The 16,908-nt window shown below is 31.2% G+C and overlaps 1 protein-coding gene across 2 annotated transcripts; it reads left to right on the top strand.

The window, feature by feature from the left end:
- Window positions 1-1,234: 1,234 nt before the first annotated feature.
- On the top strand, window positions 1,235-16,794 carry LOC148627542 (protein SHQ1 homolog). Of its 2 annotated transcripts, none has more exons than XM_088574479.1 (15): window positions 1,235-1,320; window positions 2,987-3,101; window positions 3,480-3,547; window positions 4,023-4,087; window positions 5,270-5,395; window positions 6,855-7,018; window positions 8,012-8,124; window positions 8,914-8,975; window positions 11,235-11,288; window positions 12,075-12,169; window positions 13,235-13,288; window positions 14,132-14,255; window positions 14,993-15,113; window positions 15,623-15,662; window positions 16,406-16,794. In XM_088574479.1, exons 2-15 carry the CDS (start codon window positions 3,027-3,029, stop codon window positions 16,760-16,762), a joined length of 1,518 nt encoding a protein of 505 aa, XP_088430605.1. In that variant the 5' UTR covers window positions 1,235-1,320; window positions 2,987-3,026; the 3' UTR covers window positions 16,763-16,794. The 2 variants fall into 2 exon arrangements, with proteins under 2 accessions (XP_088430605.1, XP_088430613.1); XM_088574487.1 differs by having other exon boundaries at window positions 1,260-1,329.
- Window positions 16,795-16,908: the final 114 nt, after the last annotated feature.

Below are 16,908 nucleotides of genomic sequence, written 5' to 3'. Positions count from 1 at the left end.
TTAATACCACCACGGGAGTAACAAGTGTTGTGGTAGGACTGCAAACCCTCTTTGACAGCTGTGAGTATAGAAGTTAAAAGTTTTGAAAGAGGTTTGGTGGTACATTTTGCAGATTCAGCTATGTAACGTTGTTAGTAAGGATTCTTGTGGAGTTTAGGAAGCCTGTACATAGACGGCAAATCACAGTCATCGTCCTTGGTAGAGAGACCAGAATAGGATAGCACAGATTTATGATTTTCCACAATTTCTTCTTTGGAGAGTGTGATAGCAGTATAGGTCTTATCACTGCTATTATTTTCTACGTGTATCTCTGATAATAAATATTGAATGTATAAAACGTTTTGCAAACAAAAACAATGTTGTTTTGGGCTTTGTCTGCTGGTACGACAACATATTTGTCATGTATAGTAGACAATGTTTTTGCTACATCGGGGTCTTTGAAAAACTGATGTAGCATTAGCACTCATTGACCTACTAAAAACTTTCATTCGTTTCAAAATTAAAGACCTCACGCGGCCTTTAACAACTCTGACAGAGAATCAATGCCTTCTTGTTCTCATTTTATCCATTTTCTTGCGTAGTCCTCCACGGCATCCATAAGAACTTTAAAGCTATAATTCCAATTCATCACATTTATGCTATTGTTATATTGGCTTGAAAGGTTTCCTATACTTTTGATGTTGTAATTGCATCTGTAATGTATTGCAGTAGCTAGTCTACGTATCCAGTACTCCTCTCTTTTCCTGCGATAGTATTTACTTAGAACGGGACTGTTCATAGGATGGTATTTTTTTTCCAAAATAAATGAGTATTTATACTAGTCGGGCTGCATATTTGATAGTGGGAGAAAATTAAGCCCCTGTGGATGGGCATATAGTTCCGAATCCCGAAAAATACTTACTTCAGCCGCTAGAGGTTGTCTGGCAAACTATTTCCTGACTAGGTGTCATCCTGGTGCCTTGGAGTATGGAGGAAAGGAATTCCAATCTCTTACGTTGAATGAGTAGAACATTAGAATACAGTGATAAAAATGAATTACATAAAACAACACATGGCAAAATCGCAGTCTCGTGTTGTTTTGAACTTTTTATGATTTCGCAAACGAACAAAAGTATTTTTAAAAATAAATACTTACCTACACCAACAAAAAATCTTAAAAGTAAAAGCGTTGTGGAACGTTCTATAATGGGGCGAATATGTACTAGGGCGAACGGACCCTGATTCGGAACGACATCGTTTTTTTGTCGTTACAATTCCCGTTCTGTAATTTACTCATTACACATGCGAGGCCTTTCCAAAATCAAAACTGAGTAAAACACCGTAAGTGAGGTAGTTAAGTAATTCAAGTATGAAAACCAACACCATTTTATACAAGTGAATGAATTAAATTTAAAATATGACATTAATTACAGATAAAACACGCTTTAACTTGACATATTTTATTTAAACTTGGCGAGAGTGTTCCTTATAATGTATGGGCCAGTTACTGAGTTGTGGTATGCTGCCCAAAGCACGTGTTTTGATTTTTAATCTTTTTAAAATATAGCCAACATGCCCATTGACAGAAAACAAAGGAGAAAGCCACTTATTTCAAGGAATATCTAAAAATCAGTAGCTCAGCAGGAAATCTGACATACTCCTACAGATATACATGTAGATAAATAAACAGAGTTAGAAATTATAGCCTGCCTGCTAACCCTTCCACTGAGATGGCCTGTTTAATGATTGGGCGGTCAAAAATTAAATTTCAAGAGCTTGATGGTCGGGCTATTTTTACAGGTGATTGGGATTACCCTTTTCTGGTTTTTCAATGAGTTTTTGGTATTACCTCATTCATAAGAATCAAACCGATCAAGTAACGTTACATTACCACATGTTTTGACTCTATTTCTGCAGGGAGCATGGTAAGCTCTTGCGTATGTAAAATGAAAGATAAAAATATTGACAAAAAGGGAGAGAAAGAATTTGTTTTTGTTAAATTTGCAAAAGTTATGTCTTTATGACAATATTTTAGGCTTCCCTCCCCTAAAAAGCAACCTGCTCTTGATTCCAAGGAAAAGAATAAATTGTTTGATTAATCTTAGCGAAAACAATCAATTGTCAATTGTTCCAAGTTGGAAAACAGAGTTTGAATGGTTCATTTGCGACGACCAGCATGGAAAATTATATAGTCAACCATGCTCACAAATAGGGCTGATTTTGAAACTGCTGCAGCCAGCACTGATAAAGCTGCAGAATCAGAATATGTTTAAAATTTAAGTAACAATAAATAAAATCAAAATTTTTATTTATTTACTTAAAGTGGTTTCAGATAACAGGTACAAACAGCATGCTGAATTATATTGTAGACCAAAAATCTACCCATTGAAAATGAAACGCTCATAATAGTCACCAGCTATATGCAGTGTGTTTTCACCAAGTGAAAAATCATAAGTCATACATATTACAGAACATGTTTAAGTTATACTTTTCAGTCATGCAAACATTTTAAACATCAAAATCCATTAGAATCTGAGAAGGGAAATTGATTGGCATTTTATTGCATAAATTTTCAGATCTGGTTAATTTTAATCAGGACAGGTAACTTTTTGATATAGGCAGCCCTGTGGTCTGGCAGATATTTTCAGTGGGTTTCCCACTCTGAAATAAAGTGACCTACCTTCCTTGGCTTGAATAGGTCTTGAATAGTTTTCATTGGCTTGAAGTCGTAAGACAGCTGTTTATTACAGTAATTGCCCCTGAAAGGTGATAAATGACATTTTGCAGTTTTTCATCAGACAGTATCATGAAAACCATAATAGATAGAAAAAATCTTTCAAATGATGAAATGATAATCACAATAAATCCTCCAAAAGTCTCACTGAGTCAAAATTGTAGGATGACTCATTGTTAGAGTTATTGCCCTTGAAAGACTAAAGATGAACCAAGTGACTGATTTGGGCTCCTGGGAGCTTATATATCTTGTCATTTTTTTAATTCTTTTCAGATAAAGTAAGAGATTTAAGTATAGTTAAAGAGTTAAAGACATGTTAACTCCTGCATTTGAGATTCAACAGGATGAGATCTTTATAAATATAATTATAAAAGCACCATATGCAAGGGTATGTTGGATTCATATATTATAAAACGTGTTATATTTTTTAACAACTTCAATTTTTTGGGATAAATTTATTTGTGGCAAAGTTTTTAATATACTGTACCAGTACTTATTCTGAACAGTAATTAAATACATTTTCAAGTTGGATAATTTGTTCACAAATGTTGGTTTATGAGAAGTTCATACTTGTACATCAACTATTTAATTGTTTGACCTTTATTTGGCATCCTAATAGCAAAATACATGTACTTGTTCATACAGATGCTAGTGGATGGACTAACTATGTACAAAATACATGTACTTGTTCATTCAGATGCTACTGGATGGCTTAACTATGTACAAAAATGTATGTTGATTTATTTTACTAGGATTTACATTTTAGGTCTCAGATACAGAAATATTTATTGAAGAAAATGAATTCAGGTTTCATTCCAAGCCATATTTTTTAAGGTTTGTAAGATGTACATGAAATGTAAAAAAAAACCATTTATTATCAATATTGTGAACATATTACATAGACAAAATATCAGATGATTTTTTGAGTTGCTCAAAATGTTCTTAACTGGTTACCAAAAATTGTATTTCACTGTATTTATACATCAATGCTTTGATGTTGTTTTTTTAATTTATTTTACAATTCATCAACACTTACTTAATTTTAAAAGAGATATTAACACAAAATAAAACATAATCAGGTTAATTTATGAAATACAAATGCCACCCTATTTGTTTTGACATTAGAGACAGACAGGTTCTGAACTTTGGTCTTGTATATTTTGTTGAAGTTAATGTTTTACAATTACTGCAGAGCGTCTTATTGCTATTTATGCTCCATATTCTCAGATGGATATTTATGTCATTTGTGAATGGTTAACTCTTTTGATGCTGAGTTGTAAAACTTTTTTTCTTGTGCATCATTTTGTAGGTTGACACTTCCCGGTAATATTATTGAAGATGGTAGGGAAGAAGCTAAATATGATGCAGATCAAGGTACATGGAATATACCATTATTAATGGAAAATACTGAATATCTACATGAGTTAAAGGACCATGATATAAATGTCAAAACAATTAAGTACCGGTAGTGCACTCTTCATGTTAGATGCACAAACTAAATCTGATAGTATTATCAGCATGAGTGGTCATATAAGTTTTCAGTACTTCTTGGTGATAATGTTTTTCCAATGATACAGATTGCTTTTCCCTTAATTTTTTCATTATCAGGCGATTGCTCACATTTGTTGTGTGTAGACACTTGGTTTTGAGGCATTGCTTAAGTATATTTGAATGGATCTCTATAGATTTATACCATAAATGAAAGTTGGGGTTGAATCTAACGTGTATTATTTTTTTTGGATTTTGAGCTGAACAAAAAAAAAATGTTAAGAAGTCTTTGTAACTTTTAACATGAGAAATAGTTTGATGTATCTATCAACTAAGATTATTTTCATTAATAGAAATTCTGAATGAAATGACTATTTAAATATATTAGTCCCTTAAAACTTCAGATACTGCCCATACTTAAGCGATTCATGGTGAGGAAAATTCTACCAAACAAAGAATATTTTTTTTCAGTTTACATATGCTATACTTCAATGTAATGATAGTCCCTCATGTATTAGAATTTGGGTTTTGGAGAAACCTGTATATTCATCTCTCTCTTCAACCCATTCAAACTGAATCAAGAATGGTTACTCTTGCAAAGTGCCAATGATACTTTTTTAATCTCAGAAGTGCAAAGTCTAAATGACAAACTAAGACAGGTGGTCTGTACATGTTACTGAAATATAAATAAAAGTGAATTTGGTGGGTTTTTGACATGCATGAATGACATCCTGCCTGATTTTTAAAAATACTGCTATTTAAAGACTTACTAAATGCTGAGTTAATTTTTTCATTGTCCATGTATTTTACCTTTTGGTTCAATGATCACAACCCAAAATTTTATTGAAAAACAAGCACCTGGTAAACAAATAAGGTTTCTACTACCTTATTTTCATGCAAAAACAAAGCCTTGTTTGCAAATTGTATTTTTTTGCAACATATGAAATAACACTGATTTAAAAAAAGAAGAAAACAAAATAGACACATTTGTGTAAAAGAAAGTAAAAGAGAGAATGTGTTATTTCTGGCTGCCTAATGAAGTAACTTATTGTTATTAAAAATTTCCAGGAACTTATACTGTTAAAGTACCAAAAGAAACCAATGGAGAGGTCTTTGAAGGTTTAGATATGATAACCAAACTACTCACCCCAAAAGGAAAGGACAAAGTAGATGCCCCTTTAATTGAAGTGTTAAGTAAGTACACACTATAAACTTGTACCTATTAAGAGAGTGTCCATGCAATAACCAGGCAGTGGGTGGCAAATTACAAATTTTGTTTTCAAAAATTGTTCACCCATTTCATATCACAGATGAATCCTTTCTCAAATTTGAATGTTGGTTTTGGATCAAATGAAACGATAAAAGAGAAATAAATTACCATACATAAAAGCTTTGAAATTCTTTGAAAAAAGGGAGATTACTCCTTAATTTGAGCAAAATTTGGTAGCTTTCCAAAACATTTTCTGAGCCATCAGTTGCTGATTCAAAATGTACTTTATACGTTTTTGACATGGACAGCCTCTTAATAGAGAAAAAAATGGAGTCAGGGAATGCATCAAAGAGAGGACAACCCTACCATATTATAAAAATATAACAGTCAAAGGGAGTCTTTAGTCTTGAACAGTCAGAAATTTCCAGTATCCATAGTCTGTCAAGTTTGTTTCGATTGTATGCCACCTGTTACCTTACCAATACATCAATACAATGTCTTCAGAAATATTTTTACAGTTTCAAAAAAATGCATGTTGTATAAACAATTATTGTTACTCACAATATAACTGTTTTATTTTAAATGATGCTTAAAATAAATGATGTTTTGTTTCTTCAATTCCATGTCCGTAAACCCTCCCACATTAGTTGAGAGACTCCAAAAAAAATATATATAAAAATTAGAATCTCCCACGTAAAAAAATAAAGATTTGTTGGAGATTTTTGGTTAAAAGCACTATTTTCTGTGAAAAATATTACTGGTAAATAATTAAAAATTTTACATAGAAATTTCATGGACACTGTTAATGGGGAGAATTTCCCACATGAACTGCTCCAAAGGTTAACATGTATGTCAATCCTCACCATCAGAAACAGTGTAAATAATAAAACTTCATTGCCAGAACTATATCAGATATCATTGTATTCATTTTCTGTTTTCTGGTTTGCTTCCATTTTGATAAAAAAAAGAAATGCATATATTGTCTTGCTTACCTCCCTTCAGTTTGAAATAAACAATGTACATGTACATGCACATGTATTAATGTTTGGCCTTTGAAAAAAATGACTTAATTACAGCAATTGATGTCTGAATTAGGCCAAAAAACTATGTCTTGTTTCCTGCTACCCTACCTATCCTAGTTTTTTGTACCTACCCTGAACATTTTATTACCATTTGACTCAAGCACTCTTCAAGTCTAGATTGTTCCCCAGTTAATGTAAAATGTTTTGAAAAATAAAATGATGTCCCTACCTACCTATCTTAGCAAGTAGTAGTAAGCAAATAGGACATTTATAAAAGACATTACACAATCAAATTGTCAAATAAAATTACTTTATTTTATACCACATCATAATATCCTTGAAATTTATCTTTTATGACTATTTACGTGTATAAGACTATATTTAAGATTAGATGAAGAAAAACATAGTCTTGTGTTTAAAGGTGAAACAACCAATGAAGATCAACCAGAAAATGATTCAGAGGAAGAAGAGGAAGAATTTGATTGGCATGTTGAACAGGTCCCTTTTACAGAAGAAAAGATACTATTGGATGGCCAAAAGTATGGATTTGCCAATCAGATGTCAGGAATTTTTACAAGATTACAGGTTTCTAGTTATTTCAGAATAGTATATGACGATTTATCTTTGTGTAGGATTCTTTTACAATTCTTTTGCAGTAATTATGTTTTTTAGACATTAACCCTTTATATGACAGATAATTATTACCTCAAATATTTTTTTAGGAAAAAAAAAAAAAATATTTGTGTATGATTTTATAGTATTATTGTGTAAGGTTTTTCATATTGGCGTAGATATTGATCCGAGGCTAGCCATATTGGACAGAGGCATAGCCGAAGTCTAATATTGCTAGCAGAGAACCAATGACTTGGTCAATTTGGAAAACCTTACTCAATTACACCTTTATTGATTAATTAATCCAGGCCAATATGATGTATTTGACAGGTAAAAGCCATTTTGGATGGCTAAATCACGTATTGGTGCACTTTGTATTTTGTATTGTATTGGCAGTTTTGATCATATTTAGGCTAATATTCGAATGTTATTCAATAAAGGTTAATATTACACACTTATCTGTTAGAGTAAGGAAAAGATAATGTGGTCCTCTAATACCTAATGTGAGTTGATAATGATAAAAATCAGTCAAAATAGATACGTTTTTTTCATCAGGAAGCTAATAATTCAAATAAAGAATTCAAGCAAACCCTTTCAGATTACCTCCATATCAACCAGATTTAGTTGGACTTATGATGCACATCTATAAACTGTATATAAAGTTTGTTTTAAATCAAGATTGTATGACTCAGAAAAAACGAATTTCAAAGTTCCTAACAAAGCAACCAAATTTTACTCAAATTAAAGAGTTATTTCCCTTTCTTCAATGGATTTCAATGTTTTTTTTTATGTATATTATTTCTCTTTAATCAAATATCAACATTTAACTGTGGGAAAGGATGCATTTGTGATATAAAATGGATGACATTTTTTTTAAAATAAAATTTGTCATGTGCCACCCACAGTCTGGTTTTTGCATGGACTCCCCCAAAAACTAATTGTATTTATGTATTGTTTCCAATTTAGGATGAAGTTATAGAAATTGTAGATCTGAAGGATCCTGATCATTGTTGTACTGCAGAGAGACGAGAGAAAAAATTGACAGTGGAAAACGACAAGTTTGATGAAGATCATTACATGTAAGTGAGGATTAGCATGCGTGAGATGAAATTAAACATGTACAAAATGCAATTCAGAAAAAAACTTCTTTAACATTATAATTAACTAAACACTAAAAGTAATTAACAACATAAACAATATAGTGTTACCCAGGAAATATTTCACAAAATTATAGATATTGTTGTCAATGAAGATTATAATACACCAATCCATAAGATGTAACAATGCAGTGCCTGAAATAAGGGCCAGCCAGACTTTCCGTTTTAGAAAGGGGCCAAAAAGTGTAAAAATAGGAAAATAGGTGTTTTATTAAAACCATTGTAAAATGTTTACTTAAATTATTCTTGTTTATTGTGTGCCTTATTTAATTCTGGTAAACAAATGTATCAGCAGATTTTATGTCTTTTGGACCTATTTCAATTTATAGAGGGACGGAGTACCTTTTTTTTTTTTTTTGGTCAAATATGGAAATTTTTTATATTGCATTTTTTCAATTAGATTTCAGATATCTTTTCAAGTTATATGGGGTCAAAGGGGCCACACCTGAAAAAAGTCGACTTTGTAATTTTGGTTTGATTTTGAAATTTTTAATTGAATATAAAATTTGTGCAATATAGTGTACAAACCATTTGTTGTGTCCATAATAAATTGTAAGTCCTTATGCTTAAGTGTGTAAAAAACTAAAATTATGTCCACACTTGCCTAAACTGTTCAGGGTTTTACCACTGCAGTTGTATCATGCTGTGCTCTGTGAAGCTTTTTATTCTGTATCATTATAAAGTTCTCATCTCATTGACTTTGAATTGTAGCGCTGACCTTTATGATGACAGTGTCATTCAAGATTTGATCTCCTACAGCCCTGATATGTCAGGTACTTATAAACTATAAATAGATTCTTCCTTGATTAGAAAGTAGGAAAAAAGTCATGGATAAAAAGTCTCAGGACAAAAGTCACAGGAAAAAGATAACATACAATAGCAATAGCTTTCGATTAGCATGTGACATCACTAAGTTGGTTCAGTACTGATACAAGTACTGCATGTTAATATGTTACCAAAGAATATTCTGTAAATATTTTTACGATCCTGCTTTCCTTATCACCAAAACATGCTGTCTTGTCAAGTTTATAATTGCACAAATGATATTTTTTTTTGTTTTTTTGGCAGGCAACACAATCACTCTTCGGAGGTAGCCATTAGATTTCCCCAGAAATACTGACTGGTCTTCTAGCTGCAAATAATCATCAATGTTTTCTGACATTTACTTACATGTTGTGACCAATCTCTTCTTTTGTGTATTTAGGATTGAAATTGTTGGGGAAAAGTCCCTAATTTAAGCTTTCTTCAGACATCATAATCATTGTTACTTATTTACTTTCACTTTACAAACCAACTTCTTGACATCACAGCTCAACCGATCATGTCCCACCCATATGCGCAGAAAATTTAAATTCCTTAATTATCACTAGTTATTAGTTAAGAAAAGAAAATCATTTCTTTTTCAATTTAATTTTCACAAACATTTAGCTGATTAGTTTCTATATTCATGACTTGCATAATAACATAGTTTTCTCCTTTAATACATTTATGGAGTTTTTAAGGAACATATCAACTGTAAAGGGCAAGTAAGTCATTTACTTATAGTTTCTAAATTTACTTATTATATGTAATTAAAAAAGGGGAGGCTACATCTACGAGAACAAAGGTGACACTAACCAGGGCCTGTTTTGTTTGTTTTATATATAATGAATTATTATTACATACTGCAATGGAAACTTTTATGTGACAACATGGTTACAATTAACATGTACATGAAACCATACCTACTAGGATGTATGATTTTAAACATTGTAACACATGAATATGATATTTTTCTCTAGCAAATATTGTGACCATTTTTTTCTGTGACATTTTTCCTGTGACTTTTTTCCTACTGAAATTGTGACTCTTTTCCTGTGACTTTTTCCCCGTTGACTGTTGATTATTGTATTCCTACAAATGAAGAGAGTTAAACTTTTGAATTTCCAGACTATGCTAAATTTGTGTGTTTAACTTAAAAGTTTTGATGGAATAGCCAGCTATTAGTTGAGTAAAATTCTTTTTCTTTTGAACTTGAAATAGCATCCTGTCAGCTGTATTTGTATTACATATAAAACTAAAATTATGCATATTGCTTGCCCAGTATAGCAAAGTGTTTTGACAAAGGAGTTCTAAGTGGCAGATTTACAGCACAGTAATAGGTCTTTTTAATCATTGCTTTCGACCAAAATAAGTAACAAATACCTTTCTTCAATTTTAAAAAGTCTTCCTGTCTTTATGGTTTGTAATGATAGAAGTTCAATCCAATTTGTCTTTAATTAAACATATTTGTCTGAGCCTATTTATATACTGATTTGAAGAATGCACACATATACTGTGAAAGTACTTTAATTCGTGGTTACCAATTTTCGTGGATCAAGGAATAAATACAATTTTGTGGATTCTTGAGTTCGTGGTCAGGAAGTTTTCAGTATACACATCAATGGGAATCTACTATTCGTTTGGAACCAAATTTCGTGGTTTTTACCTACCCTCGAAAACCATGAAAATTGGTACTCCATGAACAAAAATACTTTCACAGTAAATATTTTTTTTTAATAATTTATGTAGGTATTTCATCATCATATTCCTTGACCTTGGAAACTTCAATTTTATTGGAAGTTGTATTCTTATGTAAGCACTGAACAAGAGCTCAAATAAACAATGGTCTCAATAAAAGGGCATGACCGGTTACTGCATTTATTTGTAGAGTGGTTATCAGACAAAACACCTTTAAAAATGCAAGTCACATGACTCTTCAAGATCATAAAAATTGTATCTTTAAATGCATTTTTTTCAATATTTTTAGCAGGAATGAATAAATTTTCCATGAAAACTAGAGTAAGCTTTTTGCACACTCAGATTTTGAAATAATTACGACCTTACACTTCAAATATAAGTTTTATAATATTGCAATCTTCACTTTGAACTTATGATATCATTTATTTGTATTAATAGTTGTTATCGCATTATGAAAAATATGATGAAATATGATTTTTTATATTTCTTAGAATCTCTTTTAGTATAAACATTAAAGCAGTGTATATTTACAGAAGGTTTGGATGATGAAGACAAAGAATTAATGAGAAATTTACCAAAGAAACAGTGTATCCTTGGTATGCAAAACTTGTTTAAAAATGGAAAGCTAGTCGATCATTTCTTGTTTCACTTACCAATGGTGTTTGTGATCTCTTTTCATTTGTTTCTTCAAAACTATCAAGCATAATGGAAATTTTGTTATAAATACTGCAGGAAACACTTCTAAGGTGCAAGAATTAATCACGAATATAAGCATATATTTGATTGAATACAAAATAGTACATATTTTGTGATTTATTTTATGTGTATGTTTAAGCTTGACGACTATTGTTATTTTTTATTTTGACTTGAAAATGTGGAAGGCAAATTTTGGAAAAGTGCAAACTCTGATGTTTTTAGCATGAGAGCACAAAATTACAATCTTAAGCACACCATCTTTGCTGTCACATCAATGATTTCCCCATTTGATATTGGATTCAGAGGTTGTTTCAGCTTGTTTCGAATGTTATTTTACAACTTGTACATACTATTATACATGTTAAACAAAACCAACTTTAAAAAAGTATCATGGAGCAGGACGATTCAAGTGAAAGTTCTTGAAAATCGAAAAATCTATAGCTTCTGGGCTGCTGAAAGTGGACACCAATCAAATTATCTATCTACAAAAACAATCAGTACGTGGTAGCTTTCTTTTGACTTCATGGGGGTGACACTGGAAAGCTTTATCAGTGTTATACCTCATAGGGTATTTTATACCTTGTAAATTCCCTACAGATTGGTAATTAAATGTCTTTGTTCAATAATGATTTTTATTGTGTCAACCTAACAAAAAATATTGATCTTAACAACCCTAGACATTGTAGAGAACAAAGTATCAGTTTTTCTTGGCCTTGTTGACATTTTATTTGCCTACTGCTATGATGTAAGGACTACAGAAGGAGAACACAGTGTAAGTATTTGTTGGCCTTGTTGACATTTTATTTGCCTACTGCTATGATGTAAGGACTACAGAAGGAGAACACAGTGTAAGTATTTGTTGTGTAACAGTAGTGCACAATCATCTGCTAAAATCTTAACTATACCAGTTAGGAATCATATGCCAGACCCTTGGCACTGTAAGCCAGTGCTTTATCCAAGTGAGCCAAAGAATTCTTTACTATCACAGCTAATGGATTATTGTGTATTAAAGTTACTTTTTGATAGAGGTGTAAATTACTACTTTATCAATTTGAAAAAAAAACAATGTTTTTGATCAAAGTATCAAATATAGGAAAATTAAATAAGTATGCTTGCTTTGGAAACTTAAATGTGAAATTGTAAGTACCAATGAAACATAAGATGCAGTGCTTGGAAATAGTTATTTCCTCCTTTGCTTTTCCATGCATGGGAAAAAAAGTAAAAGACAATAAGTCTGAAATATTATTTCTTTAAAATGGTATTAGGACTTACTGGTATGGTCTCACTAACCACTTCCCATTACTTTTCATGTTAAAAAAGTAATTTTCTAAGTTTCACTGTTAATTCCCAGGACAGATGACATCTTGATGTTGCATACTATTGCATAGGATGGAAATTAAGGCTTTCAAAATCATTATGCTAATGGCACAATAATTGTTGAATTTTTTCACAAAATTGATTTGAATGAATAATACATGTACTGAAAATCCACATTTTTACCTTTTCTGCTAACTGACAGCATGACACATATGTAAACAAAATTCATATACTTTTGTAGTAAATTACAAATATGATTTTAAACTACATTTTCTCAGCTTTATGTTGACTAATTTTGATCAACATACACTCAGATTATGCTCTTACAATGCATAGATCTAGGTCCAGTGTGTTTTTGGTACTATTTAGAGGGAGGCCATCTGACCTGGAAGTGGTAAGTGAGACCTATGTGTAATTATATGATTACATACACAATGTGAATTATAAGTAGAATAATGGTGAGCTCAATTATAAATTTAAATGATTAAGGCATTTAATTGTTTGGATTGTTATTTTGCAGGTTGAATCACCTTGGACATTAAGTAAACTAAGTTCAACATTATCTTGGCTTGATGTAAGTCTAGCTTTTAGATTTCAACTAATGATTTATTGTGGTTGTGGTAAACAAAAAAATATGCATACACAATATTGTATGTTATTATTACATCTAAGTAGCATTTAAGAAATCAATCACAGAAACTCCATTTTATCATTGTTTTACCAAGGGTTGGATTCTAATAGAACATTTATTGTGCTTTTTCAATATTTTGTGACCGAAAGCTCTTTCATTTGGTGAACACACACCATATGACAGAATTAATACATGTTTAAGGTTGTGGTGTTCATACATGGTCCTAAATTTTACAACATGTGTACTAAATCATTGTGTTGTGTGTTTTGTCTACTGTAAGGCCATTATTTTTTTTTTCAAAAAATTTCACAGAATTCTGTTTATATTGTTTTACAAGATCAAAGAATTTATGGGAGGTAATTATAATTTTCACAGACACAAACCATATCCGTTTCAGCACTTGCTTCTCGTATGGCAATTGAAATTCAAAGCCTTTAAAGGACATTGAGTAAGAGCACATTGTTTCACCTTAGATAGATGTCAATTACATAAATCTCAGATAGAACTTCTACATATATTTGCTACTTTAAATTCTTCATTAAAATGTATTGTTTTTATTGTTATGGGAACTTTCACTGTCTGGTATTGTCTATCTATATCAGGGTACTGCTTCAGTAGTAAAAAATCTCACCCTATTTAGACTTTATTTGATATACATCTATCTTGACTTCATTAAATTGTCTTTATTTTGTATGTAATATGTAATTTTTATCAGATCATGCAGGATTTAAACCTGATATTTTATTAAATCACATCAACTGATTGTATTGTTCTAAATGATTTCAGACTTTTTCATCAGTAGAGGAAACACTGACAGCTTGCTATAGGAGGTGTTTGTCATACCCTCTCTACAGAAATTGGCAATTATTGAAGACAGTACAACAGGACACAGCCTGTATATTCAATAGTGGTAGGTTGTAGATATATAGTTGAATTGCTTAAATATTTCTTATCAATTTTTCAACTTCCAAAAAAAAACAAAACTTTGTTTCAGCAATGGCCCTTCTTAGTAACCAGTTACTCTTTTTTGTGTTCTATTGGTTGAAGATTTTCAACATTGGGTTAAAATATTTGAATAATAATTTATCCTGGATAGTGATAAGACACAATGTGATTTTTTGTATTATGTGTACATGTGTGATATTGATATAGAAAATTATGTATTTTAAAATAAAAAATAACACATGCTGAAGAATTATAGAAGACTGTCTATTTTACCTGTTACAAATGATTTCTACAATTGATGGACATATTCTCAGAGATGACTCTCACAAAATTACAAGTATGATGTCATGCTCAGTGTAAATATAAAAAGGGATTTATTGTCCAATTTTGAAACTCAAAAATATTAAACCCGTCCATCTGAATTTTGTTGCAATTATCTTGGCTCCCAATGACTGGATTGTTTTCAAATTTGGCATGTAGCTTTACATACATGGAGCATGCCTTAAAAACGATATTAAATTCATGTACAAGAGGGCCTAGCATGACAATGCATAAGACTTAACGTTTGATTTATTGTTACAAGAAGTAGAGAAACAGACTACCTAACTGGAGATGGTTTATTATTGTGTCTCAAAGTCTTATATTAGGCTTAGAATTTGAATAAACTTGTAAACTTCATGTATTTACTTTTAATATAAACAGGTCGACAAAGGATTCTTAAGTGTTTATTGGATATTCACAGATGTTTTCAAGGCAGTTATCCTCACTATTTGTTGAACGATCTTTACATAACGGACTACTGTGTTTGGATCCAAACTGTAGAGTAAGTTCTCATAATAGGTACATAACTTGGTTATTTATGTGTGAGCCTCAAAATAGTGATTTCCTATTTGGCAAATTAAACTTATATTTTTCTTATTGTGTTTAAAATTTTGGAAGCTTGTGCAATTAGTTAACAAACATTAGAAATATGGTCCAACTGAAACAATCTAATGGCTTCAGTACTGTTGTATAAATAGTCGAAGTTAGCTAAAGTTCCATGTTAGAAAAATGCGAAAAAAAAACTAAGGTAAGGTTTCCCCAAATACCGTATGTTTACCTTTAACTTCAAATTTATTGCTCTCACAACATATCAGTGTCACCTTGGAATATTTTTTTTCAATAAATGTTATTTTCTCTTTTATATAAATAAAAAAAACAAATGAATGGATCTTTCTACTTTATTTGATATGAAGTTAGGATTACCTTTTGGATAAAAAATACTGAAGTATATATATCTCATTTATAACCAAAGATTTGTCTGACCAGTTAGTATTCATTTTCATTTTCCAGAGAAAAGAAAATACAGTCTTTATCAGAAGCCATCAAACAGGTATACACCATGTTGTATTCATGCAGTATTTGTCCTATCTTTGTCTTGTTTACTTAAAATTAGCTACAGTAACAAATTACGACGTAATCAGTGCCATACAAATAGAACATAATATGGTAGGTTGATTATACAGGTACTAAAATTGTATTCAAGGTAGTAAGTAAATAACTGATAAAATCACCTTTTGGTATTGAAAAGATAATTGATTGCAGCAAAAATAGAAAAAAAAACTAGAAATACTGTAAGCAAGTTGAGAATATTCCCCACTTTAAGTGACTTAAATGTGAGATGCTTGTTGGATTATCTGCTTTTGGCATCATCCAACAGTAATTATATTCCTTCATGCATATCTACATATGATACGAACCTTCCTATAAAATTACATCAAAATCCCTTGAGCGGTAAAGGAGTTAGGCTTCAAGATTTTACCATGTAAAACCCTTAATTTTAGTTATCTCCCTTCGGGGACCTCTGACAGTAACTGTATTCCTTCATGAACATGTACATATGATATCCAACCTTCCTATAAAATTACATCAAAATCCCTTGGGGGTTTAGGGGGAGTTGCTCTTACAAGAAATATGGACATATGGACGGACAGACAGGGTGATTCCTTAATACTCCCCAACTTTGTTTGCAGGGGGTATAAAATATTTTTTTTATTTACCAATATATATTGATGATAATAGTTAAAAGTCCAAACATAGAAGCATTATGTTGACATTATTGTGGATATTTTGCAGTGTAACATGAAAAAGTCAGAAATTGGATTTGATTTAGATTCTATTGAAAGAACAGCAGAAGTTGCCCTAGCAGACGATTCAGTGGATAACTTAGCAAAGGATGTGTCAAAGGTTAAATTGTCACATGACAGTGATGATGACAGTACAGATAGTTCAGGGACATGCACAGATATTGATGATGAAAGCACAAGTTCTGAGACAAGTTCAACACAAAGTGCTGATGAAGTAGACAATGAAACTATTGATAATGGGTTTAATAAATTGACACACAAATGTGTAGAAACTAATCAGAAGACTTTAGATAATAGTTTTAACGATGATAAAAAGGAGGATCTCCAAACCAAACATATCTTGTAAATGATGTAAGCTAATAAATATCAAGTACGCTATATTGTTGATTTATCAAAATTTCCATGTGTTATGTCCTTATGATAGCACATACTCTGAAAAAATGGCTAGATTAAATACTTTTAAGTCACAGATTACCCAAAGTGAACACCCAT

This window comes from Perna viridis, chromosome 1 (genome assembly GCF_037379345.1).
Source record: "Perna viridis isolate PV_CMFRI_1.1 ecotype Kerala chromosome 1, ASM3737934v1, whole genome shotgun sequence".
Classification (NCBI taxonomy): domain Eukaryota; kingdom Metazoa; phylum Mollusca; class Bivalvia; order Mytilida; family Mytilidae; genus Perna; species Perna viridis.
Note: the sequence above shows the minus strand (reverse complement) of the source record. Positions and strands in the feature narration are given on the sequence as shown.

Excerpts from the sequence above, each read along its gene's own strand:
- LOC148627542 (XM_088574479.1), top strand. The coding sequence starts at position 3,027 with ATGTTAACTCCTGCATTTGAGATTCAACAGGATGAGATCTTTATAAAT. Across the intron at positions 8,976-11,234 it reads CTACAGCCCTGATATGTCAG|AAGGTTTGGATGATGAAGAC; the intron begins GTACTTATAAAC and ends GTATATTTACAG. Across the intron at positions 14,256-14,992 it reads AGCCTGTATATTCAATAGTG|GTCGACAAAGGATTCTTAAG; the intron begins GTAGGTTGTAGA and ends TAATATAAACAG.